We start from the raw sequence: 19,808 nt of genomic DNA on the forward strand, positions 1-19,808 counted from the left end.
AGTGCATTTAGACCGAATTTCTGGAGAGCATTGCCGTCATGGAAACCATTCAGCTGGCTGGGTAGCGGGTCAACTAGGGATGAGCTGTCAGGAATGACTTCGGGAAAAGTTGTTTGGTATCCCTAGTTGGGGGGAATTCCCCAGTGACTCAGCAGTAAAGAATACGCCTGCAATACAGGAGATGAAGATTCAATTCCTGATTCAGGAAGATCCCTTGGAAAAGGAAATGGCAACCCACTCCATTATTCTTGCCTGGGAAATCCCATGGACAGAGGAGCCTGGCAGGCTATGGTCCTTGGGGTCGCAAAGGAGTCAGACACACCTTAGCTATTAAGCAACAACAACAATCCCCAGTAGGAGGAAGGGCTGCTGAAACAGAAACCTGATTCGCTTTGTTTCCATTCCAGTTAATAAGCACATTTGAAGTTTTGATGTGGGAGAGACTGGGTAATTTGATGCCTTGTGGTGAATTGAGATCATTTACTCACAGTGAGGGAGGGAATAGAGAGCAGGGAGATAACTGTTGAGAATTTTGCAAAGCATAATGGAGTTAATTTATAATTTATAATTGATATTAGAGCTCTTTTCCATAGGCTGAATTATGATGGGATGGAGTAAGAGTCATAAATGCGTTATTTTGTTGTTTGTGTCACCCTGATGAATTGGAAAGTGGGAAAAAAACATAGTGCTAAATTGGTATCTAATCTTTTCAGAGCTATTTGCTAAATAAACTGGAATTTTAATTAAAACTGCAAGCCAAGAGGTAAATCACTTTAGAAGTTTGCAAAGTTTTTCTCTTCCCTTTGCCTAATATAATTACCACTAATAAAGCTTCTTTACGGGGGGGAAATCAGACACCAGAATAAATAAATGAAGGAGGTTGCTATAGGGCACGGAAATTATGAAAGGGGCAAGGTTATCTTCCCTGCCTGCTAATACGAGCTTTTTTTTTTTCCTGTGGTTAAATTATTTGGTAACCGTTTTGATCTCATTAAAAGTATTAAGATCAGAAGCAGACGCAAAGGTGGACGACAGCTCTCACCGCAGCTCCTCCAGCTTTAATTCATATGAGTCAATTATAATGAATGGATTTAATAAAAAAATATAACATGCTTTGGTGATTAACTCAGTGAACAACGCACCATACGCTTACCAGGAGTATCGTATTTGCAACAACAAAGAAGTGAACAGGAAAAGAAACTCCATAGATCACAAGAATTGCTTCTTTCCAGCAAAAGGTTGTTAATTACTTACCCTCTCACTATATTTATTGGCTCTATTAGAGGATGAGGAATTGCTGTCTTCCTGGGAAATCCACTGGAGCCAGGCGGCGCCTTTGCTACAGGGGAAGTCTCCTTAGAGTGCTGGTTATCCCGGGGAAGTCTCCTTAGAGTGCTGGTTATCCCTGAAGGATCCTCTCCAGCCTCTAGCAAAACTCGGAGACGGTGAGACCGAAAAGTCAGCCCATGTGCACAGAAGACATGGCTCCTTCAAAGTGCGGGGGCTGGGACTTCCCTGGTGGTCCAGCGGTTAGGACTTTGTCTTCCAATGCTGGGGCTGTGGGTTCGATCCCCTGTCAGGGAACTAAGATCCTGCATGCCTCACGATCAAAAAACCAAAACATAAAACAGAAACAGTATTGTAATAAATTCAATAAAGACGTTAAAAATGGTTCACATCAAAAAACAAAAACAAAGTGAAGGGGGCTGTCAGAGCAGTTATTTCTCTTGAACTACTGAGGGGCTTTCCCTTTCCTCCTCTTCTCCTCCCTCCTGTGCCTTCCCCCTCTGCCTGCTCCCAGCATATCTCTTTTCTCTTTGCCAAGTCATTTCGCCCCCTTCCCCCCCCTCCACCACTCCAGCCCCTTTCTCCCAGCCTTGGCTCCTTTTTGGGTCGGGCTGCCTCCAGTCCCTCTCTACCTCCCCTCTGTTCGAATTCTAGCCAGGTCCACACAGCCTTGCTTAAGCACGTCCCTGGTTCTCTTCCACCTGTAGAATCAAGTTCAAGCTCCTCCGCCTGTTCTGTGAGCCCCTCACCACCCATCAGACCACGTGGATCCCTCTAGCTTAGTTTCTCTACTGACCCTGGGCTGCAGGCACCCCTTGTTCTTCCAGGTGCCCTGCCTGGCCCGCACTCTCCCCTCAGCCAATTTCTTTCTCTTCATCTCTGCCTGGCAGACACCAGCTTCACGTCCAGCTCAAATGACCCCTCCTTGGTTAAACTTCCCTTACCTGGAGCTGGAGCAGTGGCTCTCCTGGGATCGGACATAGCATGTTGTCACACAGAACCCATTCATCTGTTAAGGATCTACCTCTACCCCCCAGGCTGGCTCCCCACACCCCTGGAGCTATGTCTGATTCACTATTGTTTTTCAAGAAGTGCATTTATGCAGGGCCAGTCTCTGCTTTCTTTACCATCGGGGGAAAAAAAATCTGGGACCCTTCCTCTGTGCCCTTCTCACTGAGGGACTTCATTAGGTGAAGAACAATCTAAGAGGCCATCTCAATATTCTAAATTGGACTAATTTAGCTCCTACTATGTGCCAGGCTGTTCACGAACATCCTTTCACTTATGGGGTTGTGTTTCATCTTTCCAGCACCTTCTGAGAGAGGGGGGGTTTGCTAGTCTTCTTTTTTCAGATGATAAAACTAAGGCCCTTGGTAGTTGCCAGGCCTATGATTTGAATCCAGGTTCCTAAACTTGAGTCAAGCAGCTTTTGTGTATGTACAGGTTTGCCCTAGAGCTAGATGCACACACAGGAAGACCTGCATGGCTGTCACTGCCCTGAGCTAACTTCTGCATGTTCAACCTTGGGCTCATCCTAGAGAACACCCTCGTCCACCAGCTCCTTGGGTGATATCTTACCAGTCAATAGGTATGGGAAAGGGTGATGGGAGAGAATGGAAGCAAAGAAAGAAACTAGCTTTTTTCTTTTTTTAAATACCTGTGTGTGTACCAGGCAGTGTGTGCCTGTGTGTGTGTGCTCAGTCACTCATACGTGTCTGACTCTTTGCGACCCTATGGACTGTGGCCCGCCAGGCTGTTCTGTCCATGGGATTCTCTAGGCAAGAATACTGGAGTGGGTTGCCATTTATTCCTCCAAGGGATCTTTCCAACCCAGGGATCTGACCCACATCTCCTGCGCTTCAGGCAGATTCTTTACCATTGAGCCACCTGGAAAGCTCCATTGTGTGCGAGGCAAAGTGCTAAACACATTATTAATCCATCTAGTAACCCAATCATGTTGCCATGCTTGTTCCCACTGAGGAAACAGGCTTGGAATTACCCCACCTGCAGCTTTTCCCTGAAGCTCCATCCCAGGCTGCTGGCAGGTCCCTCCCCAGCATGGGGAGGCCTTTTCTTATGAGCCACGTTTTCCACTGGCAAGAGGAAGCCTGGAACTGATCTCAGTGAGGCAGCAGTGAGCAGGGGCATGAAGCAAGATCTTAATTCCCTGACCAGGAATTGAACCTAGGTAGCCTGGATGAAAACCAGGAAGCCCAGCCATCAAACTGGCAAGGGCTAGAGGCTAGAAGCTAATTTTCCCTGGATCTTTGCCCCCAGTGAAAAATGTATTTATCACAGAGGCTGAAACTGTAAACTCAGGTACAAAGTTTGTTATTAGAGGCATAGCACAGCAAGAAGCGGGAAGCACAGAGAGAAACTGTTCAGTCGAGATAGAAGCAAGGCAGAGATGCACACCCGGAGAGCAAGGGTGCGGGCGTCCCCCCTAGTGAGGAGCAGCACGGCCACGAGGTGGTTACCTCATTTATATAGGGCAGTTCTTCCGGGTCTTTGTCTTCCTTCAGGCCAATTATCTGGTTTCTTTTTCCACACCTGACCTACTCTTAGACCCTCTCCTGGGGTGCGCACACACCCCTCAGCCACGATGGTTCTCCAAGTGAAGGCTTTTGGGAGGAGCAAGACTCATTATAGCCTGCAGTTCATCCCCTGACTTTTGACTCCAAGGAGCCTTTGTGCGCATGTGTAGTGTCTCCTTTATCCGTTACTCAGGGTTTTTCCTCTTTTGTTCTTGATTATTCCCTTGAGATGTTTACAGGGTATGAAAACTGACTGTTTCTCCTGTTTCTGTTGTTACTTCCATTTCTGAGAGCAAACGGGGGGCTGGTTATAAATTCCTCAACTAGAGCCCACCTATCTCTCACCTCAGGAAGTGCAAGGAGGAGGCTGGCCAATGGTAGCTGTCCAACCTGGAGCTCGTCTAGCTCCCACCTCAGAACCTTCTGGTGGCCCTTCAGTGGGTGGCCCCTCAGCTGGGTCTCTTCTCCTCCATCTGGGAGGAGAGTGGTGCTGTTAGCTGGGATTCCAGCACTAGAGAAGAAGGGTGAACCAGCCTCCTTCTCCCAGGCTCAAGAGGGGCTCCCCTTCTTTGGATTCACTCACACTTGGCAGATAGAACCATGTTCCATCTGGGCACACCCTTCAGAATTTGGATTTCCACCAGAGTTTTCTTTGTCGGCTTTCTCCATTGAAGAAAAGAGTGCTGGATTTTCAGTCCATCCTTCAAGGGCAATTGCTTGGTCCTTTCCTTGTCTTTGGGGCTTCCCTGATAGCTCAGTTGGTAAAGAATCTGCCTGGAATGCAGGAGATCCCTGTTCAATTCCTGAGTCAGGAAGATCCCCTGGAGAAGGGATAGACTACCTACTCCAGTATTCTTGGGCTTCCCCGGTGGCTCAGCTGGTAAAGAATCTGCCTGTAACGTGGGACACCTGGGTTTGATCCCTGGGTTGGGAAGATCGCCTGGAGAAGGGAATGGCAACCCACTCTAGTATTCTGGCCTGGAGAATTCCATGGACTATATATAGTCCACGGGGTTGTAAAGAGTCGGAGACAACTGAGCGACTTTCACGTCACTTCACTTCACTTCCTTGTCTTCGTCTGAATCTTTGTGACCCCATGGACTGTAGCCTGGAAGGCTTCTCTGTCCATGGGATTCTCCAGGCCCGAATACGGGAGTGGGTTGCCATTCCCTTCTGCAGGGGATCTTCCCAACTCTGGGATCAAACTCAGGTCTCCTGCATTTCAGGCAGAGTCTTTTCTGGCTGAGCCACCAGGGAAGCCCCCACTTTCACCTTCCTTATCTTAATTGGCCTTCTGTGGACTCTTCCATGCTCCATTCTTCCTTGAAGTGTTAACCACAACTCATTTACTAATAGACGTGTGTGCTCATTTGTTTGTTTTGGCTGTGCCAGGCAGTTTGCAGGACCTTAGTTCCCCAACCAGGGATTCAACCCAGGCCTATGCCAAGTGAAAGCACCGAGTCCTAATCACTGCGTCAGCAGGGAATCCCCCTAATTTGTTTTTCACAGTTAACCCATCTGTCCAACCATCCAACTTAGTGGAGTGAAAAGAGCACAATCCTTGGAAATAGATCCAACATGGCTGTAAATTCTGGGATTGGATTTTTTTTATTAGCAATGGGATTGCATTTTTTCAAGTCAAAATGGAGGCATATATGTAAGATGCCTGGCACATAACTAAGCGTTCAATAAATAGTATTATAGTCATTTTAAGGATATATGAGTCTTAAATTATTTCATTCTCCGAATGCTTTCTTTCTCTCGGACCCTGTTCTAGAACTGGCGTGGTATATCCATCGTCTACTGCTGTGTAACCGGCTTCCCCTCAGTTCAGCAGCTTACCACAGCAGCTTCTGAGGGTTAAGAATCCTAGCGCGGCTCAGCTGGGGGTTCTGGCTCAGAGCCTCTCAGGAAGCTGTGGTCAAGCTGTCGGCCAGGACCACAGTCTCTGAAGACCTGACTGAGGTGGAAAGATCCACTTCCAAGCTCACTCTCGTGGCTGTTGACAGGGGGCTTTGAATTCTTACCTCTCCCTGGGCCTTCTCAACATGAGCGATGATGAGAGAGAGAATAGGAGAGAGAGGAAGAGAGAGGGAGACAGAAACAGATTGAGAGAGAGAGGAGGGCACAGTTTATAGAGATGCCCTTCAGAAGTTTCATTCCCTTACTTCCTCTGTCTCTGTCGGTCTCACCGATCAAGCCTGTGACAGTGTGAGAGGAGACGACACAGGGTATGAATTCCAGGAGGCAGGGATCCGTGGAGACCATCTTAGAGGCTGCCTCCCACTGATGGGTAGGTAGCGGAGAGAGTAGAAAGAATAGAAGTCTCTACCCTGAAGCCTCCTGTCTCACGGGGAGGCAGTCACGTACACATAAACACCCTGCAAGGCAGCGGCTGGACTGCAGGCATCCATGGAGCACAGACGAGTCTATCAGCTCTGCCTGAGGGCGTCGTGGAAGGTGTCCCACCGCGGTGTCAGGGTTCTAATCCAACAGCTGTCCTAATGATGCTTGATATTTGGTGGGCCTCTCTTTTAATTGAAGTTGCTCATTGGGGTGATTTCCTTGGACATTAAAAATAATAACTATCCCATATAACAGCAATTGCCTGTTTACAGGGTGCTTTCATGTGCATCACTTCAGTCTACATAATAGCCCTGGGAGGCAGACAGGTTTTATTGCAGCCATTTTCCTCTGTTGTAGACGAGCTGCTGAGGCTTAGAGAGGCAAGATCAGTGTGTCAAGGTCTCCGGGAGGGTCGTGGTGGGTCAGGACTTGAGCCAGGTACTTCCTAGTCCGAGCGTGTTGCTCTGGCTGCAATACCTTCCTTGTATCACTCTTCTCCAAATGCTTGGGGTGCCTCTTTTTTTTTTTTAAGATTTTTTTTTTGTTGATGTGGACCATTTTTAAAGTCTTTATTGAATCTGTTGCAATATTTATGTCTTTTTTTTTTTTTTTTTTGGCCCCGAGGCACATGGGATCTTAGCTTCCTGACCAAGGATCGAACCCGTACCCCTGCATTGTAAGGTGAAGTCTCAACAACAGGACTACCAGGGAAGTCCCGGGACCCCTCATTTTAAAGCAGCAGTTTGGGTCATTTCCCTCGAAGATGCTTTTTACACATACGCTTGCCCATATCAAAGTTTATTTGCTACTTTTATGTCCAGTCTCTTGAAAGGTTTTCTGTTCATGAAGAGGCTTTATGGAGAAAATCATTCACAAAGTATAGAAACATGAATTGTGCTTTCATCAGCAGTCACTGTGAAATTTCAATTTTACAGAATCCCTTGGGGGGCTTGAACTTCCTCTCTGGGCCATCGGAAGATTGACCAGAATATCAGTCCCTCAAATGCAAATATGCTCAAAGGACGTAACAGTTTCAGTTCTTGTTAGAACCCGGCTATTTTGCAAGCATTTTTTTTGAAGCCCTTCTGGGCAAGAGGGAAAAGGATTTGGGTCCACACAGGCATAGGCACTGAGGGAGGAACTTCCCTTATGGCAAAGATGGTAGCATGTAGGCTGAGAGTAGGTTAGTTACTATAGTCCACGACGGACTAGTTACCACCACAGCGATCAGCTCAAGACCAGTTGTGTGCAGTGGTTAAGAGCCTGGGCCTTGCAATCAGGCAGGACTGGATTTGCTCCTGACTCTGCCTCTAGTTGGAGAAGGAAATGGCAACCCACTAGAGTACTCTTGTCTGGGAAATCCCATGGACAGAGGAGCCTGGCAGCTATGCTCCATAGGGTCACAAAAGAGTCAGACGTGACCGAGAGACTAAACAACCACAACAGCAACTGCTCCTACTAGCTCTGTGTCCCTGGGAGAGTTATTTAATCTCTCCAAGCTTTGGTTTCTTCATCTGTAAGGATTTATAGGAGCCCCCTTCTCATGAGGTTGTTGTGAGGATTAAATGAGGTGATATATGTAAAGACTCTTAACATAGACTTGGAAATAAGCCTCACATAACAGCTCTCTTTCATGATGATGGTGATGACAGTGTCTTTGAGTAGCTGCTATTCACAAGTCCTTTTATTCATGTGTTCATTCATGAAACGAGCTGCAGATGTTGCTACTAACAATGGTGTCTGTGAGCAAATAGGGATTTCAAGGAGTCTTTAAATTCTCCTAAAATCACATGGAAAATTTTGTGCCTATGTGTGTTTTTCTAGAGAGAATCTCAAAGTGCTCCTTGACCCCACAAAGGTTAAAAATAGTCTCAGGCTTGGTCCAGTGGTTAAGACTCTGAGCTTCCAACGCGGGGGGGGCGCAGGTTTGATCCCTGGTCGGGGAGCTAAGATGCCACAAGCTTCGTGGTATGGCAAAAAAAAAAAAAAATAGAGATACACCAGATTAGAAAGGTGCTTTCATCTTCAAAGAGTCTACAGAGTGCGAAGGCAGACAGACTTCACAGGCAAGCTGCTGCTGAATGACCTGTGAAGGGTGTAAGTGATGGAGGCCATGTAGAGGGGAGAGCAGGTGAGACAGCTTCTTGGAGGGTCAAGCTGAGTCAGAAGATCCCAAGCTGAAGGAAAAGCATGCAGAAACTCAGGCCACAAAACAGAAAAGTGCTGTTTGTTGTTGTTCAATTGCTAAGTTGTGTGTGACATTGTGACCCCATGGACTGCAGCATGCCAGGCTTTCGTCCTTCACTATCTGTCTCCTGGAGTTTGCTCAAATTCATGTCCACTGAATCAGTGATGCTATCTAACCATCTCATCTGCTGTCACCTTCTTCTCCTTTTGCCTGTAATCTTTCTCAGCATCAGGGTCTTTTCCAGTGAGTCAGGTGGCCAAAGTGTTGGAGCTTCAGCTTCAGCATCAGTCTTTCCAATGACTATTTCAGGGTTGATTTCCTTTAGGATTGACTGGTTTGATCTCCTTGCTGTCCAAGGGCCTCTCAAGAGTCTTCTCCAGCACCACAGTTTGAAAGCATCAATTCTTCAGGACTCAGCCTTCTTTATGGTACAACTCTCACACCCCCACAGGGCTACCATGAGAATCCCATGAACAGCATGCAAAGGAAAAAGTGCTACATACTTAAAGTCAAAGTCTGGCACTAACAGTGCAAATGCCCAAGGTATATGTGGCCCAACTTGAGGCAAGCAAGTTGGCAGAGGGAGTTTTGGAAGCATCTTTGAGTCCAGGCTTGGAGCTTAGGCGTAGGAAGAGTTGTAAGCAAAGGAGTGATGTAGTCAGAGCTTTTAAAAAAAAAATCCCTCTGTGTGTCAGGTAGACTAGAAGAGGAGGCCTTGGTGGGGGTGGGGAGGAGGAAGGTTGGGGAGGAGGCCAGTGTAGCCCTCATCCTGGTGTGAAAGAAGGCCCTGAAGTAAGGCAGTGGGGATTAAAGAAGAAGAGGAAACTTAAATAAATGAGGAGAGGGACTTCCTGGTGGTCCAGTGGCTAAGACTCTGTGCTCCCAGTGCAGGGGATCTGGGTTCAACCCCTGTCCGGAGAACTAGATTCTGTGTGCTGCAACTGAGACCCATTGTAGCCAAATAAATAAATACTTAAAAAGATAAACAAAGAGATAAATCAGAAGACATGCTGAGCAGTGGGATTTGGGGGAGAAAGAGGGCATCAGGAAGGTTTTCAGGATTATGCTTCTCATTTTTCTGTGGGCCTAGGGTCCACTGGATGCCTGGCTGGACATCACTGAAGACCTAAGACAGTATGTCCCACTGTTCTGGTGCTAGAAATTCACACTGTTATGCGGGGGTCAGGGTTACACATGAAATACTTAACAGGGCAGACCAGTTATAAGCATCAGTTCAGTTGCTCAGTTGTGTCTGACTCTTTGCAACCCCATGGACCGCAGCACGCCAGGCCTCCCTGTCCATCACCAACTCCCGGAGTTTACCCAAACTCATGTCCATTGAGTCGGTGATGCCATCCAACTATCTTATCCTCTGTCGTCCCCTTCTCCTCCTGCCTTCAATCTTTCCCAGCATCAGAGTCTTTTCAAATGAGTCAGCTCTTTGCATCAGGTGGCCAAAGTATTGGAGCTTCAGCTTCAACATCAGTCCTTCCAATGTAAGCGTGGTGCCTGCTGAATCGATCAGCATGGAGATCATTGTGTGCTGACGTGGCTCTGAGGCTCTCCATGTTATCATGTCCAAGTTCCCATCTTGGTTGACCTCCCAGCCACTGTTCCCCTTGGCTGTTTAGGCTTCATGCTGTCTCTCTCAGTCCGTCTTACTCATTCTGCTCAGCGGGTTCATCCTCCTCCCCCAGGACCTCCTTACTGTTCCACTGCGCACCAGGGTCCAGGCCCACGTGGGTGGTCTCTGCCCCAGTCTTCAGCCTGGCCTCACACACCTTCCTCTCGCCCTCTGTGCTCCAGCCACACTGACCTTCCTGTGGGCTTTCCAGTGTGCCCTGGTCAGTCCTGCCCTAGGCTTTCACACGCTTGTCCTCTCTGCCTGGAACACGCTTCCTCCCCATCTTCTATCTGATCTTCCTCCCAGCCTCAGCTCTAATAGCCCTGTCTTAGGAATAGGATGACCATTTAATTTGTTGCCCAAACTAGGATATATTCGAAAGCGAAAAGAGGCCCTGTTGATGATGACACTGGGCCAGCCAGGTGTTGGCTGGTGGACTTGGGGCCTCCTGACTCGGGGTCCGCTTCTCCTACTCCCCGGATCTGCTCAGTCCCCTGTGCTCTCTTGCTCTCTAGGGCTCATCTCACAGCCTTTACCATGGTTTGTAGTGATACACTGGTGTGACTTTGACTTTGATTCAACCTTTCCACTCCAGTATTCTTGCCTGGAGAATCCTGTGGACAGAGTAGCCTGGCAGGCTGCAGTCCATGGGGTTGAAAAGAGTCGGACATGACTGAATGACTGACACTTTCAAAAACGCTTTCTCCCCACAGACTGACTGTGTGCCCCAGGAAGACAGACGTGTTCCCTTGTGCCTTTGGCATCTGAGACACTTTGTGCCACTAAGTAGGTGCTTAACACTTAACAGGTAAAACAGTTAATGATGAGCTCAGATTTGCATTGTTCTTTGACGCCTACAAAGCGTTTTCGTTTCCATTATCTTGTTTGGTCCCTGTCGGTACCTGGTGGTTTTTTCATCTCAGTCTCCCAAGAACACAGAACAGAGGTTCTGGTTGCTTGAGCTCTTAAAGTTGGTAAGTGAACAGAGACAAGTGTGGGATTCTCAGGCTTTCTGACCCCCAAATCCAGTGCTTTTTCCAAAAGGGTTTGAAGAAGAGAAAAGGGAAGATAATTCCCAGGTTTAGAACCCAGGTAACCAGGAGGATGGCAATGAACTTGAGAAAAATGGGGAGTGAGGAATCTGAGAGGCACTTGTCAGTTTTCATTTGCCTGTGACAATCCACGCAGTGTGCCAGGCTCCAGAGAGTCCTAGTAGAGCTACGAATGGCCCTTTAGCCTGGGGTGGGTGGGGTGGGGTGTTAAGCAGACAGTTTTGTCTCTGTCATTTTATTGTAAAATATATATAACATAAAACTGGCCATCCTAACCATCTTTAAGTGTACAGTTCAGTGGTGTTAAATACATTCACAGTGTTGTTCATTCATCACTCCCAACCATCTCCATGACTCTTTTTATATTCCCAAATTGAGACTCTGTACACATTGAGCAATAACTCCCCACTTTTCCCTCCCCCTAGCTCATGGAATGGGCTTCCCTGGTGGCTCAGTGATAAAGAATCTGCCTGCAGTGCAGGAGACTTGGGTTCGATCTCTGGGTCAGTTAGATCCCCTGGAGAAGGAAATGGCATTCCAGTATTCTTGCTAGTATTCTTGCCTGGAGAATCCCATGGACAGAGGAGCCTGGTGGGCTACAGTCCATGGGGTTCCTAAAACAGCTGGACATGACTTAGCGACTAAACAACAACAAAGCTCCTGGAAACCACCATTCCACTTTCTGTTGCTCTGGATTTGACCCCTCTAGCTACCTCACTTGGAGAAGGAAATGGTAACCCACTCCAGTATTCTTGCCTGGAGAATCCCAGGGACAGCGGAGCCTGGTGGGCTGCCGTCTATGGGGTCGCACAGAGTCGGACACGACTGAAGCGACTTAGCAGCAGCAGCAGCAGCTACCTCACTATCCTAAAGAAAATTAACCCTGAATATTCACTGGAAGGACTGATGCTGAAGCTGAAGCTCCAATACTTTGGCCACCTGATTCGAAGAGCCGACTCATTGGAAAAGACCCTGATGCTGGGAAAGATTGAGGGCAGGAGGAGACGGGGACGACAGAGGACGAGATGGTTGGATGGCATCACCGACTCAGTGGATGTGAGTTTGAGCAAACTCCTGGAGATGGTGAAGGACAGGGAAGCCTGGCGTGCTGCAGTCCATGGGGTCACAAAGCATCGGACACGACTGAGCAACTGAACAAAAACAACAAGCTACCTCACAAAAGTGGAGTCAAGCAGTGTTTGTCCTTTTGTGTTTCACTTGCTTGACAGTGTAATGTCTTCAGGGTTCATCCATGTTGTAGTAGGTGTCAAAACTTCATTCCTTCTTAAGGCTGAGTGATCTTACAGTGTGCCTGTATTCCACATTGTGTTTACCCACTATAGATAGTCAGTGGACACTTGGGCTGTTTCTACGTTTTGACTGTTTGAATAATGTTGCTATAACATTTGCTGTACCAATATCTCTTTGAGTCCCTGATTTCAATTCTTTTTGGGTATATATTCAGAAGAGAAATTGCTGAATCAGGTGGTAATTTCTGTTTCCCCAGTCGATTTTTACATTCCCACTGTGCAAGGGTTTCAGTTTCTCTACATCCTCATCAACACTTATTTCCTTTGTATTATTATCTTTATAATAGTCTTCCTAATGGATGTGAAGTGGTTTTAATTTGCATTTTCCTAATAATTAGTGATGTTGAACATCTTTTCATGTGCTTATTTGCCATCTGTATATCTTCTCTTGAATAGACATAAAGAAATGTCTATTCAAGTCCTTTGCCCATTTTTTAAATTGGGTTGTTTGTGTTGAGTTGTAGGAGTCTTTAAAAATATATTCTAAATATTAATCCCTTATCAGATTTATAATTTTCAAATATTTTCTCCCATTCCATGGGCTGCCCTTATATTCTGCTGACAGTGTCCTTTGATGCAAAAGTTTTAATTTTGATGAAGTTGAGGCTTCCCTGATGGCTCAGACAGTAAAGAATCTTCCTGCAATGCTGGACACCTGGGCTCGATACCTGGGTTGGGAAGATCCTCTGGAGGAGGAAATGGCAACCCTCTCCAGTATTCTTGCCTGGAGAATCCCATGGACAGAGGAGCCTGGTGGGCTACAGTCCATGGGGTCGCAAAGAGTTGGACATGACTGAGTGACTAACATTTCTTTTCACTTTATTTATTTTTTCTTTTGTTGCCTATGCTTTTAGTGTCATGTCTAAGAAATCATTCCCAGGTCCAACATCATGAAACTTATTACCTCTATTTTCTTCTAAGAGTTTCATTTCTTTAGCTCTTATGATTAGGTCTTTGATCCACTTTGAGTTAATTTTTGTCTATGGTGTAAGGTAAGGGTCCAGCTTCATCTTTTTGTATGTGGATATCTGGCTTTCCCAACACCAATTCTTGAAAAGACTCTCCTTCTGCAAATAAATAGTCATCTTTGTTGAAAATCATTTCACCATATATGGGAGGGTTTTTTCCTGGATTCTCTGTCTTATTCCATTGGTCTATAACCCTGTCTTTATGCTAGTACCACACTGTTTTTAATTTATTTTTATTATTTTTAATTTAGAGATGCTTTACGTTCACAGCAAAACTGAGCAGAAGGGATGGAGATTTCCCATATAATCACTGCCCTCATGTATGCACTATCAAAATCCCACACCAAAGTGATAGGTTTGTTAAAATCAATGAACCTTTGTTGCAGATCATTATCATCCGAAGTCCATAATTTATATTAATGTTCACTTTTGGTGATGTACATTCTGTGGCTTTAGAGAAAGGTATAGTGGCATGAAGTCACCATTGTGGTATGAGATAGTGTAGTTTCACTGCCCTAAAAATCTGTGCTTTACCTATTCATCCCTCCTAAGACTAACCCCTGACAACCACTGATCCTTTCACTGTCTCCGTAGTTGTGCCTTTTCCAGAAAGTCATATAACTGGAATCATACCGTATATAGCCTTTTCAAATGGGCTTCTTTTGCTTAATAATATGCATTTAAGGGTCCTCCATGTCTTTTCATGGCTCAATAGCTCATTTCTTTTTAGCACTAAAGAAAATTCCATTGCCTAACTGTACTATGGCTTATTTATCCACTCACTTACTGAAGGACAACTTGTTGTTTCCAGGCCTTAGCAATTATGAATTAAGCTGCTATAAACATTTACATAGAGGGCTTTTTTGTGGACATAAGTTTTTAACTAATTTGAATAATTCCAAGGAGCATAATTGCTGGATCATATGATAAAAGTATGTTTAGGTTTGTAAGAAACTTCCAAACTGTCTTCCAAAGTGGCTGTACCATTTTGCATTCCCATCAGCAATAGATGAATGTTCCTGTTGCTCCTCACCCCCGTCAGCACTTGGCGTTATTAGTGTTTTGGATTTTGGGCATTTTAAGGTGTGCAGCGGTATCTCATTGTTGTTTTATGCACTGTTTTGATTACTATAGCTTTGTTATAAGTTTTGGCATCAGAAAGTGTGATACTTACAAAATTTTTTGGCTATTTGGGATCCCTTGATATTTCATATGAATTTTAAGGTGGATTTTTCTATTTATGCAAAAAAAAGTCGCTGGAATTTTGGTAGGGATTTCATTGAATCTGAGGCTCACTTTGAGTAGTGTTGACATCTTAATAATATGAAGCCTTCTCATCCTTGAACATGGGATATCTTTCCACTTATCTGTGTCTGCTATTTCTTTTGGCAACATTTTGTAATTTTTAGTGTTCAAGTCTTTGCCTCCTTGGTTAATACCTAATTATTTTATTCTTTTTGATGCTGTTGTAAATTGAATTGTTTTCTTAATTTTCTTTTTGGATTGTTCATGGTCAGTATATAGAAAAACAACTGATTTTTTGTGTATTGATTTTGTATCTAGTAACTTTGTTGAGTTCATTTATTGTGTGTGTGTATATGTAATCTTCAGAATTTTCTACATATAAGATCATATCATCTGCAAACAGATAATTTTACTTCTTCCGTTCCAATCTGGATGTCTCTTATTTCTTTTTCTTTCCTATTGCTCTGGTTAGAACTTCCAATACCATGTTGAATAGAAAGTGGCAAAAGTGAGTCTCCTTGTCTCCTTCCTGATATCAGAAGCAAAGCTTTCAGTTTCACCATTGAGCATGCTGCTGCTGCTAAGTCGCATCAGTTGTGTCCGACTCTGTGCAGCCCCATAGACGGCAGCCCACCAGGCTTCCCCGTCCCTGGGATTCTCCAGGCAAGAACACTGGGGTGGGTTGCCATTTCCTTCTCCAATGCATGAAAGTGAAAAGTGAAAATTGAAAGTGAAGTCGCTCAGTTGTGTCCGACTTTTAGCAACCCCATGGACTGCAGCCTACCAGGTTCCTCCGTCCATGGGATTTTCCAGGCAAGAGTATCAGAGCGGATTGCCATTGCCTTCTCTGCCATTGAGTATGATGTTAGCTGTTTAAACAGTTTTTTTAAAAAGATCTTAAAAAGACATAGGATTATGAGATGCTGGTTTGGTGGTTTAGTTGCTAAATTGTGTCCGACTCTTGCAACCCCATGGACTGTAGCCTGCCAGGCTCCTTTGTCCATGAGATTCTCCAGGCAAGAATACTGGAGTGGTTTGCCATTTTCTTCTCCAGGGGATCTTCCAGACCCAGGGATTGAACCCACATCTCCTACACTGCAGGCAGATGCTTTACCAACTGAGCTACCAGGGAAGCCTGAGAGATGAGATCCTGGGACCTACTTAATATCGTGTTTCTCTGTTTTCTCAGCACCAAGCAAAGTGCCTGGCACATAGAAGTTATTGAATAAGTTGATTTAGAAAAAGACAGTTTCTCAAAACTGAAGGAGCTAAGGGCTCTGAATGAAAGGTTGACTTGGAAATCATGAAAGTGTCAAGGATTGCAAGGTGATCCTAAGGGTGATAAGGATTCCTAGGTTATCCATTGACGCGGAGCAGGTGTTGATCCCATGGTGTGGGCAGCAAAGACACCCAGATCGTAGTAAATGTTGCTTGGATAGCATGCTTTATAGAGGAACCTCCTTGCAAGCTATTTTCCCTCTTCTGTACTAGTACTTCACAGCTGGAAGACAATAACATATGTTGTATCTCCTTGTATTTGTGACTGCCGAATTAATAACTTCAATCCACTGGATGCAAAGAAAATGAGTGAAGTGCTGTAAATTATAGATGGAAGTTGTTAACGCTAATAGAGGGTGTAACATATGCCTCACTTTGGCACAGTTTTGAGAAAATGTGAATGATGTAAAGGGCTTGAGTCTGTTTGCCTTCATTTTAATTTGGAATCATTGGGAAGCGTTGAGTCACTGCCATTTCATTGGTAACGCCATGTTCTTTCATTGGAACTTCACCCTCTTAGCTTGGAGCGGATAAAAATTCTGATTAACTATAGTCTTAGGATGGGAAAATTGGATGCTTGTAATTAATATGCTGATATTTCTCTTCATTCGGACTTCTAACAAGTAGGTTCTGAATATGAACTAACATGTCCCCGCTCTTTTCCCTTAAGGAGGGTCGAGTGACCCGTTTAAAAAATACATTGTGTAAATGCAGAGCTTGTTGATAACTGGGAGAGGAACTAAGATATAGAAAGAGCAGGCCTTTTGGTCTTAGCAAGGGATTTTCTGGTTGCAAGTAATCGAAACCCTCTAGCTTATGCAAAGGGGCTGTATTCTAAGGGTATGAGACTGCCTCACAGGATCCAAGGACAGAAGGGACAGTGGGGCTCAGAAGGGCCTGGGCCCAAGATCTAGAAGCCCTGGGAACTGAGGTCACTTGATCTGTGTCGCCAGGGCCACATGGCCTCATCTCTGCTTTTCTCTTTGCACCTGCTTCTTTCTCCTCTCTTAGTAGACTGGCTGCCTTTGCTTCTCTGTGCACATGGCCAAGCACAGCTGCCCGGCTCTGGCGTTTGATCACTTTCAGTTCAAGGGCCGGCAGAGGCTGCTGGGCATCTCTGATTTCCATATTCCTGGAAGAGAGAATCTGGTTATCTCATCATGAGTCAGAGGACTATTCCTGGTTTGTTCATTTATTCATTCAAAAAGTCTTTGTTGAATGCCAGGAACAGTTTTAGGCATCCGGGAATACATCCTGCCCTTGTGGACTGTGTATGTGTGTATGTGTTGAGAAAGAGAGAGGAGAGAGAGGTTATGAGAACTTGTTTTAGGGGCACCAGTTTGCACATTGCAGTTTTCAGAGAAAGAGAAGTATGGTTTGGAATTCAGATAGACCTGGATTCAGATCCGCCTATTACCAGCTCTGTGCAGCCTTGGGCGTGTTACCTTTCCTCTCTCTCAGCCCCGATTTTCTCATCAGTGAAATGCGTATCATCCTTTCTCGAATGGTTATGGGGATTCTAATGAATGGGTGCCTGTAAAATCACTTGTAGAGTGCCAGCCATGCTGAATCAGAACCCTGCCTCTCAGTGGTCATGACCCTGAGAACGTTACTTAGCCTGGCTGAGTCTGTTCCCTCCCCTGTAACACGGGAAAGAATGTCAGCAACTTCACAGGCTTGTTACAAGGATTCAATCACCTGATGTGTGCCAGGGCGCGGGGAATCAGTACAGAAGAGACACTCAGGGCGGTAGTTAATCACATTTCCCCTCTTTCTTCCAGTTCCCATTTGGCCGACGCTTGCCTTGTGACATCTACTGGCATGGAGTTTCATTTCACGACAATGACATATTCTCCGGTCAAGTGAACAAATTTCCAGGTATCTACTGTTATTTCTGGCATTTAAAAATGTGTCTAGGGCTGAGTCTTAGGGTACATTCTTGGACAAAAACATGACAGTGTTTTGAGATCAAACTGGAGGGCTCTTAATTGGGAATGGCTGCCACCGTGCTGTGATCTTGGGAGGGAAGATGATCAGGACTTAACCCACCAAGGGCTTTAAGACTGGAAGTTCCAAAATGTGAAGAGATCAGCTCTTCTGGCCTAATTCCACTGGTGGAAGAACATGACTTTCACTTTGGGGTTTTTGATATAATATGGGTGTGTCATGAAGGGATGATATTTTAAAAATGAAAAAAAAAATAGACCATTTCTAAACTCATCATAGTTTCTGGAACATTTCAATGACTCAGTGAATGTGGACTCTGAATACCTCTATGTGTTTGGCTTTCCCTAGTAGATCATGAGCTCCTGGGAGGGTCCGTGACTCCCATACCTCTGTAGATTCCTGTGGCTCCTGCAGCCCTTCTAGACACACCTGAGGTGCTCTGTAACTGCTTTCTCACTGACTGACTGAAACTCAGAGGCAGCCCCAGTTTTATGCCCATCGCAGGGAACGAGAAAGCCTGACATTAAAGCAATAAAATGAACCATTTCCCCTACAGAGTTAGTCTAACATTAATAAAAGTTTCATGTTGCACTAAAATAAGTAAACACTCAAACCATTTAAATTTCTAATTAATTTGCAGGAGACAGAGGTACTAAAATTCTGGGACTTTGTCCCAGAAATGGGATTCACAGTTGCCATTTCCTTTAAGTGTCATGTTTGGAGGTACTGTTTTAAAATCGAAATGCAGCATCTCCACATTGGGAATAGGAGGTTTGGACAGCCTCTGTCTTTATACCCTGAGGGCATTATCTGGTGCGATGATTGTCTGGTGAGACTGCATGGGAGACTTGGTGCTGGATAAGTGCCACTGCCAACATTCTAAGAGACCTCCTCACTCCACTCCCAGCCACCCTATCGTATAACTTCTCCTTTTCCTTTTAATCTCTACCACCTTCTTCTGCCCTGATTACTATTCATTATTTCCATTGGTTAAGTGAAGAGGAGGGGTTAAGGTGAGTGGGAGTGTGTAAGGAGAAATGAACATGTGGTTAATCAGGGTATGATTTCAGCGAAAGAGGTGCCACTCATTTTCAGAAATTTTTACAGAAGACACAAACCATATAGAACACAGTAACAGATTAATTTTTAAAAGAACAGGGACTTCACTGTTCAGTGATTAAGACTTTGCCTTCTAATGGAAGGCATACGGGTTAGATCCCTAGTTGGGGAGCTAAGATTCTCACATGCCTTGCAGCCAAAAAAAACCAAAACCTAAAAACATAAGCAATACTGTAATAAAGACTTTAAAAATGGTTCATATTAAAAAAAAAAACTAAAAAAAAGAGAACATCACCCTGAATCCCATTCCTCATTGAAGGAAACCATGAGGTGAATATTTCTATTTATTATTGTTTAGTTGCTAAATTGTGTCCAATTCTTTTCTATATTTATTTCCTCCCAAACCTTAATCATGTTTGTGTATCATTTTTACATAGTTGCCTGACTATAAGATGTTTGCTCTAGTGTTTCATTTATGCTTATTTTTAAGAGGAGAATCAACTGATCTTTTTCTTTGGCAGTCCATGCCACATGGTTAAGAAAATACCTCTCAGAAAGCCCAGTATACATACATTATACAGTGGCAAGTTATGCTATGTCCGCTGGAGGGGGGGGTTCAACTAAGCCAACAGACTCTCATAGGCCCCTTGGCTCAGATTCACTTGGAAGGACACAGGACAGGAAGCACAGCTTGCCAGCCAGTCAATGTCATGCATTTCTTTTTAGTTGAGTCTTTACAAGGGTTCCAGAGCTAAGTCTTTGGCTCCTCCAGTGAAAGCTCAGGTGCAAGGAGACACGATCCATATTGGTGGCTGTGGCTCTGCCTTGACTCAGAAACCCTGTAAGAGCCAATAGCCCACGCAGCTCCTCCATACCATAGCTTCCAAGGTACCCGCCAGGGTCATGCTAAGTTACAAGATTCATTACACTCAGGAAAGCCCAGAGCTATGGCTCCTGACCAGGTAGTTAC

General features: G+C 45.0%; 1 protein-coding gene across 6 annotated transcripts in view; it reads left to right on the forward strand.

The window, feature by feature from the left end:
- The window catches only part of TTLL11 (tubulin tyrosine ligase like 11), a 256,423-nt gene that overhangs the window by 33,195 nt on the left and 203,420 nt on the right, over positions 1–19,808 (forward strand). For all 6 annotated transcript variants that reach the window (XR_014081856.1, XR_014081857.1, XM_081588769.1 and 3 more), the window contains one exon: positions 17,614–17,710. Coding sequence is in view for 2 of the 6 variants with exons in the window: in XM_081588766.1 (XP_081444892.1) it covers positions 17,614–17,710 (97 nt within the window). In the remaining 4 variants the exon portion in view is untranslated. The remainder of the gene's footprint in view (positions 1–17,613; positions 17,711–19,808) is intronic.

The sequence above is a fragment of the Giraffa tippelskirchi genome, chromosome 4 (genome assembly GCF_054371585.1).
Source record: "Giraffa tippelskirchi isolate mGirTip1 chromosome 4, T2T-mGirTip1v1.2.pri, whole genome shotgun sequence".
Lineage (NCBI taxonomy): Eukaryota > Metazoa > Chordata > Mammalia > Artiodactyla > Giraffidae > Giraffa > Giraffa tippelskirchi.